This window comes from Cavia porcellus, unplaced genomic scaffold (genome assembly GCF_034190915.1).
Source record: "Cavia porcellus strain 051 isolate PalLab524CR breed Dunkin Hartley unplaced genomic scaffold, mCavPor4.1 scaffold_25, whole genome shotgun sequence".
Classification (NCBI taxonomy): Eukaryota; Metazoa; Chordata; class Mammalia; order Rodentia; family Caviidae; genus Cavia; species Cavia porcellus.
Window position 1 is genome coordinate 11,885,134 of NW_026947508.1, and position 15,177 is coordinate 11,900,310.

General features: G+C 55.3%; 1 protein-coding gene across 1 annotated transcript; it reads right to left on the reverse strand.

Annotated features, from left to right (window-relative positions):
- Positions 1-9,133: 9,133 nt before the first annotated feature.
- Positions 9,134-14,906, reverse strand: Cplane2 (ciliogenesis and planar polarity effector complex subunit 2). The gene is made up of 6 exons (XM_003471170.5): positions 14,701-14,906; positions 14,362-14,472; positions 12,205-12,357; positions 11,759-11,883; positions 11,354-11,490; positions 9,134-11,130 (listed from the first exon to the last, which is right to left on the reverse strand). Exons 1-6 carry the CDS (start codon positions 14,735-14,737, stop codon positions 10,881-10,883), a joined length of 813 nt encoding a protein of 270 aa, XP_003471218.2. The 5' UTR covers positions 14,738-14,906; the 3' UTR covers positions 9,134-10,880.
- Positions 14,907-15,177: the final 271 nt, after the last annotated feature.

Sequence of the window (15,177 nt, forward strand, 5' to 3'; positions counted from 1 at the left end):
AGGCCCCACCCTCCAGCCCAGCGCCCCGCCCCTCCAGGACAGGCCCCGCCCCAACCCAGAGCCCCGCCCCTCCAGGACAGGCCCCATCCTCCGCGCGCCCTTCTGCACTTGGCGGGCCCGCGGGATCTGCAGCTCCCACCTGCGGGTGTGCGGTTGCCCGGGGCCAGAGACGGCGCCAGCGAAAACTGACGGAGCCGCGCAGCTGCCTGTGGTATTTGTACCGGTACTGGTAGCTAGCCCTCTGATGTCCCAAAACTCTGAACCTGATTCCCCACCTCTGTCCCTTTCTCCCTGTCCCTGAGCCCCTGCACCAGTCTCTGATCTTCTTCCCCCACCACTCGCAGGCTCTGGGCGACGGCAAGGTGCCCTGAGTCCCAGTCAGATCTGCACCCATCTACTGGGCCAAGCGAACGGAGGGCGCCAGCGGGAAGGCAGCCACAAAGATGAAGAATCCAAATTACAGCTCCAGGAGGCCGAAGGTGTCAGGCTGAGGCCACCTCCCGCTGTGCCGAGAGGGCTGGGCCGTTGCTCACGCATCCACAGGTCTTCATCAAACTGGCCTTAGCACCGGATGAGCTCTTGGTCCACCTATCGCCCGGATCCGGCCTCATCTGGATGTGCGGCAGCCCTGCCAGCTGCCTGCCCAGCTGCCCGCCCAGCTGCCCAGACCCTGGCCAGGCTTGAGCCTCCAGCAGGGCCAGGGAGACCAGAAAAAGGTCAAAACAACAACCTGTGCCAGAAACTGCCGGTTTTTTCCCCAATGTTCCTTGGAAAGAGACACCTCAAGCTGGGCATGGTCGTGCAGGCTTGTAATCTCAGCACTCTGGGAGCCTGAGGCAGGAGGACTGCAAGTTTGAGGCCAGCCAAGGCAATTTAGTGACTTAGTGAGACCCTATCTCAACATTTAAAAATGGAATGGAAATACAGCTCCACGAAAAGGCCCAGGTACTGCAAAGAAAAAAAGTAAACGCCATGATCATTTTCACTTTACAGATGAGCAAACAGAGCCCAAGGCTCCCCAAATTGTGAGTGGTAAAGCCAAGACTCAGTTCCAGTCTGTTGAACTCTGGGCTGGAACTCAGTGCTTCCTACATGATCATTCCTGGTCTCTGGAACACCTCTCCCCAAATAATAATAGAAGCCCTCAGTTTGCAAAGCTCTTTTCCTGTTGTGCATGGCATGATGCTGTTAGCTCTCCTGGAGAAGAATTATCGTCCCCATTGTACAGGTGAGGAAACCGAGGCTGAGAGAGAAGCAAAGCCACATGGCTCACCAGAGGCAGGGTTAGGACCTGGCCCGACTGCTGACTCCCTATCAAGGCTGCTTTCTTCGTTGCCCTTCCTAAAGCCTGCCTAGGCCCAGCCCTGTCTCCCACATTCACAGCGGGATGAACTGCATGGCCCTGGCGACTCAGAGTTGCTGAGCAAGCAACAGGAGGCAGCCAGGGTTGCGCTATTGTAGACATAGGGCGCCCTCGTCAGGCTTGGGGCTGCATAGGGTCAGCTCCACCTCCCTGTGGGTGCCTGGGGCTGGCCACCTGCTCATCTTCCCACCCACCTTGGACACCCAGAATCAGATCCTGCCCCTGCCCACTTGAAGATGAAGTGACTCCCATCCCCTCCAAGAGTCAGTACCCAGGGTACTCCTGGTACCCCATCAACCTGCAGCCCTGTTGGCATTGTGCCCTCTCTGCAGCCCGGCCACAGCTGATGTCCACACCGAGGCTGATCCCCCGCCCCACTGCTCCTGGCCCTCTGCCCTCCTCCCCACTGAGTGCTAACCCTGCTGACAGGACTGATGAAAGGCTTTGTCCAGCCCAAGCCCCAAAGTCCAGGTTCCTTGGATCATGGCCTTTACTTCCTATGGTCTGCTGAGAAAGGCAGAATCAAGGTACCAGGTAGTGGGTTCTGCTGATCCGCTTTCCATCCCAGCAATGGCAACCACAATTGCACAGTAACCCTGTCTCCTGGGAATCAGCTCTCATTAGACTAGAAGCTCCTGGGGTGGGGGGAAGGGCAACCCTAACTCACTTCCGGGTGCCCAGCATTCAGCCCAAGGTGTGCAGCACGGAAGCCCCCACAAAAGATGAGGATGAAGCAAACCTGTAGCTGGAGCAAGTAGGGGTGGCAGGCCTGGGGCACGCCAGCGAGGGCCGGATGCAGGCTGAAGGCAGCCATCAGTGCTCCCACTGCTTGTCATCCCTGCTGGTGAGGTGCAATGGAGACAGTTCTGGCCCGGGGAACTCAGAAGCCAGCTTCAAGGCCAACAGCAAGACTCTGGTGGCCAAGCATGCTGTCACACCACGGGATCGGCTGACTGGGAGGCAGCAGCCTTGGGGCAGAGAGAGAAGTTGGGGGTGGGAGTGTCCTCACCTGCCTCTGACAAATGGTGGACCTCACTGCAGTATCAGCACCAGCTGAGCACAGTGCTCCTGATGCTGGCAGTGTTGCCAGCCGAGGCAGTGTGACTGCCCATCGCCCTGGAGCCCGCCTGTGTGGAGGTGTGGGGAGGCCCATGCTGGGCCTGGAGTCGAGAAAATGCTCCTACTTCCCGCTGGCCTTTGAGACACGAGCGTGGTTGCTAGTGGGGACCATTCTGATGCTTATAATGCCATGGTGAATTAAGACAGATGTGAGGGAAATGGACAGGATGCAGAGCTATGAGCCAAGAGGGAGGGCTTCCCGAGCTGGAGACACCCTTCAGGACAGTGAAGGCCAGTCCTCCAGGCAAGGCCCCAAACCCCTCACCATGATCAAGAAAGACAAGTGGGGCTCCTTCAGGTATCACTGAGTGCTGGGCCGTCTGTGAGGCCAGGGCAGCAAACTCCACACACAGACCCTCCTGTCAGTGGGCACCAGCATCCTGTGGCCAAGGTGCTGATGTCTCCACCCTATGGTGCAGAAGTCCCCTGGCATTTTCCTGTCTACACAGGGAGCGCTCCACAGGGGAGGAGGCCTGGTTTACTTTTGATGTTTCAGAGCCTTTTCTCACAGTGCCGATTAAGTCAGTGAATGAAAGGATGGATGCATGGGTGCATAAATGAATGGGTGGGTAAACAGAGATATAAACAACAAATAGATGAACATGTGGAGAGGGCTACAGAGACTGATGGGTGAGTGGGGCAGTAGGTGAACCAACAGGTGAGTAACCTGAACAAGCAAATAATCAGTGAATCTTTGTAAGTGAGCACAGAGCGGGGTAGTTAGAGGAGTAGATGGATGGATGGTTGGATAGATGAATGAGAGGATGGAGAGATGGATGGATGGATGGGAGGGTGAATGAATGGATGGGAAAATGGACCAATGGATGGATGAGTGGATGGATAGAAGGATGGGCGGATGGATGGTTGGGTGGATGGATGGATGGATAGGTGGATGAGTGGATGGGTAGATGGATGGATGGATGGATGGATGGATGGATGGATGGATGGGAGGATGGGTAGATGATTGGATGGATAGATGGACACAAGGCTAGGAAGGTGGATGAATTCGGATGGTGGACAGGCGAATGCCTAGACAGATGACATGATGGTTTAGCCAAATAACTATGAACTGACTGTGTACTGCTCTGCAGTAGATACTGGATATTCTGGGGTAAACAAACTGGACAAATCTGTGTCCCAGTGGAATTTTACACAGTAAACTCGGAGACAAACATTAAACATATGAACACAGAAATATAATTGTAAGTCCTATGAAGGAACATTTTTCTCAAGGATGGTCACTTGCAGAAATGACCTTTTTGTTGACATCTAAAACATAAATGTATAGGGCAGTGGGGAAGATGCATTTTGAGAGGGCACAGTTTGTCCAAGCCAGGGGCCCTCTAGAGCCACATGAGCTGGTACTGCGTTCTCTGGGGGCACTGCTGACAGTGACTCTCTCACTTCTGTTCCTGTTCTCCAACACTTATTTAATCAAACTTTAGGTTAAATCTCTTTGTTGAAATACTTTGGTTCCTGTTTTCCTATAGTCCTAACTTGAGTGGCTTAAAGACAGATGGCTGGACAGATGGGCCAGATTGATTGGTAATACATGGATGGAATGAACGTTTGTTGAGCACCTTCTGTGTGCAGTGACTATGGAGTAATGCAGTTAACATCACACACAAGGTCTCCGCTCTCAGGGGGCTCAAACTCTCGCAGCAAAAAACAGGCAATAAACAAAACACAGTGAAAAAAGCTGTGATGAATTTAAACACTGACAGGGAACTTCTTGGGATTTGGTGGTCAAGGAGACCTCTTTATGAAGGTGTTATTGGATCTGAGGCCCAAGCAACCTGTCGACCATGTAAAGTCTGGAGGAAGAGGATTATGGCAGAGGTCAGCCAGTGCCAAGGCCCTGGGATCAAAACAGCCCTGCCTTATTCCAGGAGCCAGTGGGGCCAGTTGAAAGAATCAGCCAGAGGCCACTCTGATGTTTCTCAAGTGCATCCTAAATGAGAACCCACAGGAAGGCTCTGAGCAGGATAACACAGGCCATGATTTCTGTTTCTGAAAGATGACTCTGGCCAAGCATGGCACCTGTAATCCCAGCACTCAGGAGGCTGAGGCAGGAGCATCACTGCTCGTTCAAGGCCAGCCTGGACTACATAGTGAGACTCTATCACTTTGGCAGCCAAGACTGGACCAAGTGGACAAGCAGAGCAGGAGACCTGTTGGGAGTCCCGGTGAGAGAATGGGACGGCAGCAGAGATGGAGAAAAGTGGATGGATCCAGGATCAGTGATCAGACGTTTGAGTGGTGGGTGTCTGGATGAATGGGTGAGGCAAATGTTTTTTCCCTTCGTCCCCATCCAGGCAAGGTCTCTTGACCTGAGACCCTGCACGCTCCCCGTGTTTTGCCCACCCAGGCTTATCTCATTCCGACATCATTTGAAGATGGGAAAGGGAGCCAACGGGTGCCACGAGAAGCCAGATTTGGACCCTGGGATGGTGATCTCCAAAGCCTGAGTCCTCCTAGCATGCTTTACGGTCTCTGGGAACTCTGGGAAGTGGAGGTCTCCGCCTGCAGCACTGAGCTGGGCATCATCTCAGGCACCCAGGTCACTGCAGTACCAGCAGTGGGCCAAGGTGGCGCTTTTGTCAGTCCAGAGCTCCAGGAAGGCGGTGGCCCTGAAGGTGTGAAGATGCTGAAGAACCTCATCTGTGAGTGGTCCCTCCCAGTCAGACAAGACACAGGACAGGGCAGAGTCAGCACTGCATGCCCAGCAGCCAGGCCCAGGCTAGACCCCAAACACCTAGACATTCCCTAGTCCTCCTCCTTGCCCATAGGCCAGACCTCAGAAAGATTCCAAGTGACACAAGTATCACGGAGTAGGGCATGAGGAAGGCACCAGTGCTGGCGGAGACCTCTGTCAGTACATGGTGCCCATTCTAGGAGGGCCTCTCCTCAGCCAGGCGGCTGAGCCAGCCCACCCAGTCCATCTCCCAAACTCCCCACTGCCATCCACACTGGTGTGCTGTAGCCAGCCAAGACATAAAGACAGGGGCAGCAGAGCGGGCAGCCGCCTGTAGAAAACTCATGAGCCCTTATCTTTGTGCCCAAGCCCAGCTCCCAGTCCCTTCCCCATTGCCAGACTCACCTAGCCAGGCAAGGAGGATGGGCACCCTCTCCCCAGAGAACTCTTGTACGTGGCCCAGCACCTCCAGGAAGCCCACTGTGATACAGTAATTGGCAAGGGTCGTATCTACACAGGCACCTGGTACCCAGGCGGTTCAAAGGGGCTGCAAGAGACAGGAGCAGGGATCACTGTGGGGAAGACTGAGAATCCTCCCCTTTCCCCTGCAGTGCCATGTGTCGGACAGCTGAGCTGGGGACAGTCTGCCTCCTGCCTCTCTCAACTGCAGCAGGCGATGCCTAAGACAGCCTGTCTTTGCTTCCTGTGGCCTGTGTGGGCTGAGATCTCTGCCACATGCCAGGAAGAAGTTCTGGGGTCACTTCTGTCCCCTGGAGGTCCCTGCTGGACCCTCGTCAAGTAACCTTCTCCCCACTTGCAGCCTCTGCCTGTCGGAGAAGCAGGCATTGTGGGAACTGCTGCCCAGGAATCTGTGGGCAGAGTGGAGAGCCCAGCCCACTGCCCAGTGTTAAGCCTAATATCACAGTAGTCCGGAATCCTCAGCTGGGGATGGGCTCAGCCTGGCTGGGTGTTTTTCAGTTACCACAGTGTCTAAGGCAGATGGAACAGGTGGGGATCAGGAGCAGGGGTGCTGGGGGGTGGCCAGGCTCAGAAGGGACAGGGCAACCCTAAGGTGAGTTTGGCTAGAGGAGCCTCTCAAGCTGGCTAGGAAAGAACAAGTGACCTTAACTGGGTTAAGCCTCTGCCAGCCCCGCCCCTCCTGCCTGTCCAGTTTGGGTCACAGAAATCGCAGGTGTAAGGTCCAGTGGCTGTTGGCCGATGCAGACTCTTTGTCACACATCGCTGGCTCAGCAGCCTTGCCCAGTCCGGAGTCAAGCCCAGGCTAGACCTGCCAGGCTAGACCCAGGCAGGGTCACTGGTACCTGGGGATCCTGTACCCCTGGGCTGACCCTGGCACCCCCCCCCCACAATCTCCCACTTGCAATGGAGCGCTGGACCTGCCACTCAGTGCTCCTGCAGGTCTGGAGTTTCAGGGGGACCAGACCCCCAACTACCCCCTCCCCTACGATTCCGGCCGTGACCTATCTGATCCTGTCCTGGCTGCTTTAAGATGAGCTTCGGCCAGGTTCTAGGGAACTCATCTCGCCAAGGCCACCCAGGATCAGCTGCAGCTCTGCTCCCTTCGGGGGACCGCCATCACAGACCAATGCAGGGGTCGGGCAGTTAGGACCGGTCTCCCCCTACTCCCACCCCGTCCCGTCCCACTTCTGTGCTGGGTGCCGAGCAGCTCTAGTGAAGGGAAACTGCGCTGGAGAAGAGGGATTAGGGTTCATCCCAAGACAAGAAATGGACCAGAGACAGTACAGGGTTCCCTGGGGAGGGAAGAGATGGATGAGAGGGCCTGTGGCTGGGGTCCCCCATAGCCTGAGGTGGGGGCAAGCAGGAGTACTGGTCTGGCCTAGATCGCACGGAGTTTTTCCTTTTGGGTGACTGGGAATTGGACCTAAGGTCTTTGTGCTGGGCATATCCCTGGCTCTTTAGATTATCATTTTAATTTTGAGACAGAGTCTTGCTAAATTGCTCAGGATGAACTCAAATTTGTAGTCCTCTTGCCTCAGGCTCCCAGAATGCTGAGATTACAGGCATGAGTCACCTCACCCAGCTGGGTATCATGGTTTTTGGTTTTTCCATCTCTGGAGAAAATTGCTCCTGTAGTCTGGGAATAACTGCTGCTGTGGGGTGCAGACAGATTTGTGGTCTGCACCAGCAGGCACTGTTGCAGGTCCCAGTAGGTTCTCCACCCAGCCCTCCACCCCCTCTCTCCCCTCACCAAGGCGCTCAGCACAAGAACCACCACCACAGGGACAATGGCAGGTGCCAGCGTTCACTGTGCCCTTAATTTGGTACCGGGTGCCATGCTACACATTTCATGTGTTTGCACTCCTCACAGTTCAGAGAAGTGGGTGCTATTGTTTGGTCCACATGAAAATATGTCAACAGGGCACATGGGAATTAGAGACAGTCCAAGGTCACTTGGTTCTGTTTTCCTCCTGGACCTTTCCCCCGAAAGCTCCAGTCCCTTCCTACTGCCCCAGCCTTACCCTAAAGTGCTAGGGTGATTCACCTCCACACCCTCCAAACTGCCCTGGACCCTGAGCTCCCTGCCTCTATCAGACCACACACCATCCTCCCCTAGTCTGAGCCTGGAATAAGGAGGGCACAGCTGGCACCATGTTGCCCGGGGAATAAAATGACCTAGGGCATGACCAGGATGCTCATCTCTACCTAGGACTCACCAAAGGACCCTGCTGGCCCAGCAGGACCTGAATGTCTGGCACCTGCACACCAGGCTCCTCCAGGATCAGGCAGGAGCTCTGCCATAGCCCAGTGTGACCAGGCAAGGCTGGGACAGAAGGGAAGTGGGGTCACCAGCACCGAGCAGGCCCAGGTTGTAGGACAAAGAGCAGAACAAGGTGGGAGCCTGTGAGGGGCAGGGCCTGGAGGCACGGTTGTTGGGGGTACAGAGCGCTAGGAACATCAGAGCTGCTTCCGGGCCCTGCAACCTTGGCTTCAGTCTCCCCGTCTGTAGGATGTAGGGAGGGCAGAGGAGGAGGCTGGCGGATTCTGACTCTGAGAGACACCAGGAGTAGGCCTGGCTGTACGTACCCCAGTCCTCCCCCAGAGAAGACAGTCTCTCTTCCTTCTGGTCCCCCAGATCCTCACTCTAGAGGCTCCAGGACCCTGAGAAATGACCAGGGCCACCACTGTTCCATTTATGTCCTCTAGCTCAGGATCCACCCCTAAACCAGCCTGGGGGTATAACTGTCACCCCTCCCTTCTCACCAGGGAGTCTCAAAGGTGCCTTCGGGCGATGATGCTCACCCTACTGGTGGAATTCCTGACACCCTTTAAGAGGGGGTCCTGCTCTTGCTTTGTTTCATTTTCTGGAACTGGCAATTGAACCTTGGGCCTTTGCACTGACATACACCCCAGCCCTTTTACTTATTTGTGTTTTTGAGACAGGGTTTTGCTATGTAGGTCAGGCTGGCCTTGAATTTACTACAAAGCACAGACTGGCCTCGAATTCGAGTCACTAAATTGCCCTGACTTAGACAAGTTGTCATATGCATTCCAGGCTGCCTTTGAATTCTGTCCTCCTGCCTCAGCCTCCTAAGTAGTTGGGGGTCACAAGTGCTTACTACTTCGTTCAGTCCCTGGTGACCTTTTCTTTTTTTTTTTTTCTTTTAGTACGGGTGACTAACCCTGGGGTGCTCTACCACCGAGCACCTTTTATTTTTAAATTCTGAGCTAGGGTCCCACTAAGTAGCCCCTGCCTCCAAGTTGCCATCCTGCTGCCTCCGCCTCCTGAGCAGCTGAGATTACAGGCACGTGCCATCTCGCCCCACTCTCAGTGGCCTCTCACACTGCAGAAGCAGCTGCCTTCGAGGCTGAGAAGACGAGCTGCATCTGGGGCTCAGGCACCCATCCTGGACATCATGTTCGGGACTGGCTGAATCATTCATGGAGCTCAGTGCAGAATGAAAATGCAGGCCAGGTTCACACACCAAGATCTGAATGACAGCAGGAACAGGATATTAAAGTGGGCATGGGTGGCAGCTCTACAAGTTTGGCCCAAATGTACATTTTCTTTTGTCCCCTCCACAGGGCACTGCCCGCAGCTAATGGAGCCTGGCTGGCTCCCAGTTCTGCCTCTGCTGGAGGCCTGAGTGGGTGGCCGACTGAGTGCTAACGTGGCCCTGGGGCCAGGCCCTGAGGGGCTGAGAACACAGCTTGGACGTGGCAGGGCTAAGTTCAGCTCCACCGACCCTTCCGACTTTGCTTTTCCTTGGGGACCTCTTGGCCCGGGTGATGATAGGTGAGGGATCAATCCTCTGACCACAGCAGAGCTACCCAGGGCTGCCTTGCAGTGGGAGAGTCTGGGTTAGTCTCCTGAGGTCACTAGGGGAGACACGGGGAGCTGGGGCTCAACACACAAGGACCTGCGGCTGAGGCTCCCAGCCAGTCCCTCCCCTTCACTGGGCCTACCCACAATGCACCATTGCCCTGAGATCCAGGGCTGGCAGCTGGCCTGTGGGTCTGAGTGTCAGCCTCCTGCCCATTCAGGAGTGTGGGATCAGCTGGAGTCAGGAGGTACTAAACATTCACCCAGGGAGGGCAGACAAGTCCAGGGGCTGTGTTCAGGGCGAGCAGGAGGCCAGTGTGCATGGCCATGGAGATTCTCAGATGTGTGGGCCAGGGTGTAGGGTGTGCACCCCAAAATGAGGAGCCCCAAAATGTGTATGCCAGCGACTGGAGGGGGCAGTTGTGTGGTCACATTCAAATGTGGCCTGTGCAGTGGCTGAGCTACCTGCTCAGAAGGTGCCTCTGTGGGTCAGCTGGTTTGGAGGGTCACTGTAGTTAGGTTCTTGGGGCCTCCCAATTGGGTCAGACTCGGGGCAGGGCTTCATCCATGGGGCAGCAGGAAGGGTATCATCAAGATGATGAGCCAGGGTGACACAGGCTGGGCCTGCTCCGGTCCTCTCAGGCCTTGCAAGGGTAGAGCAGCCTCAGGTTGGCTCACAGCTGACCTGACCAGGTCTGCCCCTGGCCCTGCCCTTGGTGCTTTCTAGCTCCAGGGCTCACAAGCCCAGCCTGGCAATCTCATGATGAGGAGAGCCCTAGAGTGGAGGCCATGCCCCCTGAGCCAGAGGGTGACCTCAGTTCCTCCCTGCGATTAGGTGATGGGCTGGCCAAAAGGATGTGGGCAGAACGTGCTCTGCCTAAGCCTGACCCACAGAAGCTGCCCAGGGACCTTCCCCACTTGCCCTCTTTCCCTGTGTGTAGGTGCCCTAGGGCCAGCTGGGGGATGCCACGGTCTCTGAACGGTCTCTGAACAGGCATCCACTTTCTCTCCTCCGGAGGTGAGATCTATACAAGAGGAAAATGATTCTACAGAGCTGGACAACTGGGATTCTAGGGTTTATCTGCTAGAGTGAATGGTGTCACCTCAACTAAGGTTTTGTCAAAGTTGCTTGAGATCCAGGATGCTGCTGAGCCCCCATCAATCTCCATGGGTGCTACAGAAGGGGGAAGGGCAGGTGGGGACCCAGCTGAACTCTGGGGCCCTCTCCTGGAGTCCTGTGCCCGCCCTGAAGGAACACACTGCCATGTTTTCCTTCAGGAAGGTGCTTCCTTACAGGGGGACCTTGCCCGCCAGGTCTCAGGATGGAACCCATATGCCTGCCCTAGCTCAGGCCGAAGGTCCTGCCCTCTGTCCTGGGCTCCTCATGATGCCACCACCTCTCAGTCAGGGGTCTTGTCAGTGGGGGTGGGAAGCAGGCCGGCTGCTATTTGGTCCTGGTGCCACAGCTGCTCAGCGAGGCCATTGAGCACATGGGCAACATCGGCCAGCCCTGCCCGGCCATCCAGTGTGTGCCCATCTGCCAGCCGCCGGCCAGGCACGCTCTTCACCCGCAGCAGGGGCAGTTCCCAGGCCTGCCGGAAGGCGGTGAGGTCCCGCTCAGGCACGTCCGTGTGCATGTACTGGTCAAATCTGGAAGGGGCCAGTCAAGGATCCTGGCCAGGCATTCTGCTGCCTGTGCCATCAGGGTCCCACACCCAGGGACTGGGGTGGCCATGTAGCACCCTTTGTGAAAAAGCCCACAGCTGGACCCCACGGCTGGACCCCACAGCTGGACAGGGGCAAGGTCTCAGATCCTGCTGCTCTGTGTTTGTCAAGGGTAGCCTCTGCTGTCCCAGGGCCACCCAAAGGATACTTGGAGCCAATGACCATCCTGACGACACCAGGGGCTTCACCTGCTATTCGGGCCAGCTGCCCAGGCAGGTCTTCAAAGGAGGCACGGTCAGTGAAGGAGAACAGGAAGAGGAAGGCGTCTGTGTTCTCCTTGCAAGCCTAGGGATGGACAATTCTCGGCAAGTGACCACATGGCCACAAACCCATAGGACCAGAATCCTCTAATCAGCTGTGGGGCACACAGGAGAATCAGTAACAAGCTCGTTCTGCTAGGTGGGGAAACTGAGGCCCAGAGGAGGAGTGGCTGCCCTAGAATGGAGTTCCAGTTGGGACCCAGTCCCACTGATGACTCAGGGTTCTACCCTGAGCTCATTCATGCCTGGCTCAGGCTCCCAGAGCCCCAGGCCCCAGCCCACAGCCCACTTACCGGCAGCATGTGGTCAAACTTTTTGAGTGCAGACTCTCCGCAGTCCCAGAACTCAAAGCGGAACATGACAACCCGATTGCTGGCCTGCAGCTTGGCTGGCCAGAACACCACAGTGGTCTGGATGCCTAGAAAGGACCAGGGTCAGCTGTGCAGCATAGGAGAGGTGATAGTGGACAGGGATAGGACAGCAGGAAAGAACAGGGTTCAGTGCACCCCAGATCTGAAGTGGGAGGCACAGTCCCTGAGCTGGGACAGGCCTGTCCCATGTCAGGAGCAGTCTTGCCCTGAAGGACTCCCTGGTGCACAGGTGGGACAGGGGAGCCAGTGTGGCTGTTTGAGGCCACAGAGGAGGGGGGGAGTCCTGGGGACAGACCCTAGCTAGCTGTTGTAATGAGAGACCTTTCAGAGAAGGTCCCCGAGGATGGCACTGGGCAGGGCTCACTCACCAGGGGTTTCGTGGTGCACCGTGGGCACCTCCAGGCCAGCCAGCTTGGCCACCAGCGCAGTCTTCCCCACACCAGTCTTCCCAGAGACAAAGATCTTGTAGCTGGCAGTGTCAATGGCCACAGGTGGGGACAGCAGTGGCCGCTCAAGCAGCCCTGGGCAGGGAGAAACCTGGTAGTCAGGGAGTCAGTCCTGAACTTGCTCAGCAGGCCTGGGACAGATGACATTATCTCTATGGGCTTCTTTTTTCTTTTCTTTCTTTCTTTTTTTTTTTTTTTTTTGTGGTGCTGGGGATCAAACCCAGTAGTGCCCTACTACTGATCTACATCCCTTCTTTTTGTTTATCTTGAGACAGGGTCTTGCTAAATTGCCCCAGCTGGGTTTGAACTTGAAGGCTTCCTGCTTCAGCCTTCCAATGCTGGGATTATATGTGTGCATCACCACACCCAGTATCTAAGGGCTTCTTCAGTTCTAACAGACCATATGAAGTTCTCACAGAGGCCCAAGACACACAGACGACCTCAACTCTCATGTTAATGCACTAAAACCTATTTCTACTTATTAGCTGTGCTTCACCTTTTAAAATTTGATACATAAGCCAGGGATTTAGCTCAGCGGCTCAAGCATTTGCTTAGCAAGGGCAAGGTTATGAGTTCAATCCCTGGGACCAAAAAAAAAAAAAAGCATAAAATGTTTAATTCTGTTATGACATGTTCTAGATTTCTCACACACAATTACAGTCCACAATCTTTCTCTCTTTCTTTCTCTCTCTTTCTCCTTCCCTTTCTCTGTCCTGGGCTGAAACCCGGGGCTCTCTACTGCTGAGTCACATTCCAGTAAACTCCTTGTTTTACTGAGACAGGGTCTCCCTATGTAGTTCACTGTGTAGCCCAGGACGCCCTGCAACTCAAAACGATCCTCCTGCCTCAGCCTCCCCACGGTGATACAGGCATGCACCACAATGCCAGGGCCCAGCCCCTTTTATATTACTACAAGTAATTCCTATAGAATCAATGTACTGAGACCTTTACAGGTGTTTTAAACTTACAACTAGCAAACCCAAGGAGAAGGTAAGTATTTTTTCATTTACACCAGGGATTGAACTCATGACCTCACACTTGCCAGGCAGGTGCTTATGCTACTGAGCTAAGTCCCTGGCCCTAAAGGTAAGTATTAAGTACTGAAAACATATGGTGACAAACGTCTGTAATCCCAGCATTCAGGAGGCAGAGGCAGGAGAATCACAGCAAATCTGAGATCAGCCTAGGCTACATAGTGAGTTGAAAGCTATCGTGAACAACATGGTAAGATTCTGTGTCAAACAAACAAACAAAAAACAGCAAATTTTACACACACACACACACACACACACACACATGGAAACAGACAGGGATACAGCTCAGTGGCATAAGTGCCTGCTTGGCAAGTGCAAGGTCCTGAGTTTGATCCCCAGCATAAAAAACAAACAAATAAAATTCATGGAAACAAACAAAAAACTAATGACAGGGCTAAACACTGAGGAGCTGAAAATCCTAGACTGGGCTGCCCTCCTTCCCTGGTCTTAAGACTGCCAAAGTTTTTTGGTTTTGGGTTTTTGATTTTTTGAGACAAGGTCTTGCTTTGCAGTCCAGGCTAACCTGGACTTGCTATGTAGCCCAGGCTGATCTCGAACTCCTGCTATCCTCCTGCCTCAGCCTCCCAGGGTCTGGGATCACAGGTGTGTGCCATCACGTCTGGCAAGACTGCCAGAGTTTCGTGTCTCCCACCCATGCCTGGGCTCTGATAGCTGACCCGGGCCGCTGGGCTGGTAGCCTCACAGACTACATCACGGACTGCAGACAGGGATGAAAGAGACTGCTCTCAGCTTCTGAGGGCCGGCGGGACCCCTAGCGGTGGAGCTGAGAGGGGAAATGTGAGCCCAGGGTGGCAGAGTTTCGGCAGTTTCCACATTCCTAGCTCTGTTAATGGAGTCAGCTCGGGGGAGATTTGGGGGTGGGGACCCAGGGATGGGGCTTCCAGGAGCGCCAAGGCCAAGGAGCACACTGGAGCAAGGCCTTACTGCCTGGCTTCTATGCAACCCCACCCACCACGCAACAGGTGACACTGGCCTCCTCAGGGAGCGACAAGTGACAAGGCTGGGGTGGGGGGGGACGACTTACCAAACACCCGCCGGCGGTTCTTGCGCAGGATGCAGGCCAAGTACTCCTTGCCCTCCACTGTCTCGTGCCAGTCTGGGACAATCACGGAGCCGTGCGCAGGTCTGGCCATGACTGAGCACGCCAACAGATAGAAGGTGCAGAACGTGGAGAGCGAGGATGGGAGGCGTAACTACCCGAAGCCGGCCGGGTGACCCCTCCTAACTCTCTCCCTCTCCCACAGTCCCAGCTCACCGCTCGGAAGGGCAATTCCCTACCCCTGCCCCTGCTCCTGGGCAGGCATCGCATTACTGCCCAGGCAGAATGTTTGCACAATTCCTCCTTAAAGGATCCGTTTCTTACCACTTCCGGGGGACGGGGAGGGGAGAATCACACACATCTGTCTCTCCTCCACCTCCTGGATCCCGATCTCAGGGCCACCCAGCCTTCAACGTCAGCAGTTCCCCCAGGCCACCGGCTGCGGTGGAGATGGCCCTTTAAAAAGCCCCGCAGTTCTCCACCACCTCGCCTGGCCCGGGACGGCTTCCGCACAATCTTCAGCGACACCACGTGGTGCGGAGGCGCCCGTTGCCATGGAGACGTAGGGGGCAGGGCTACTCCATCCCTGTGCTGTTGACTTTCCTAGGCGGACTGACAGGCAGACCGGACCTTCCCTTCGGGTCATGGGTCCTCTTCCCCACGCTGTCCTAGCTCCAGTCTTTCCTCCCAAACTTGACCGAATCCCTCCTTTACCAGAAATGTTCCACCCCTGCTATGCCTCAGTTCTCCTCTTTAAAGTAGATGTAAAATGCCATATATATTACAGGGTAGGACTCTTTA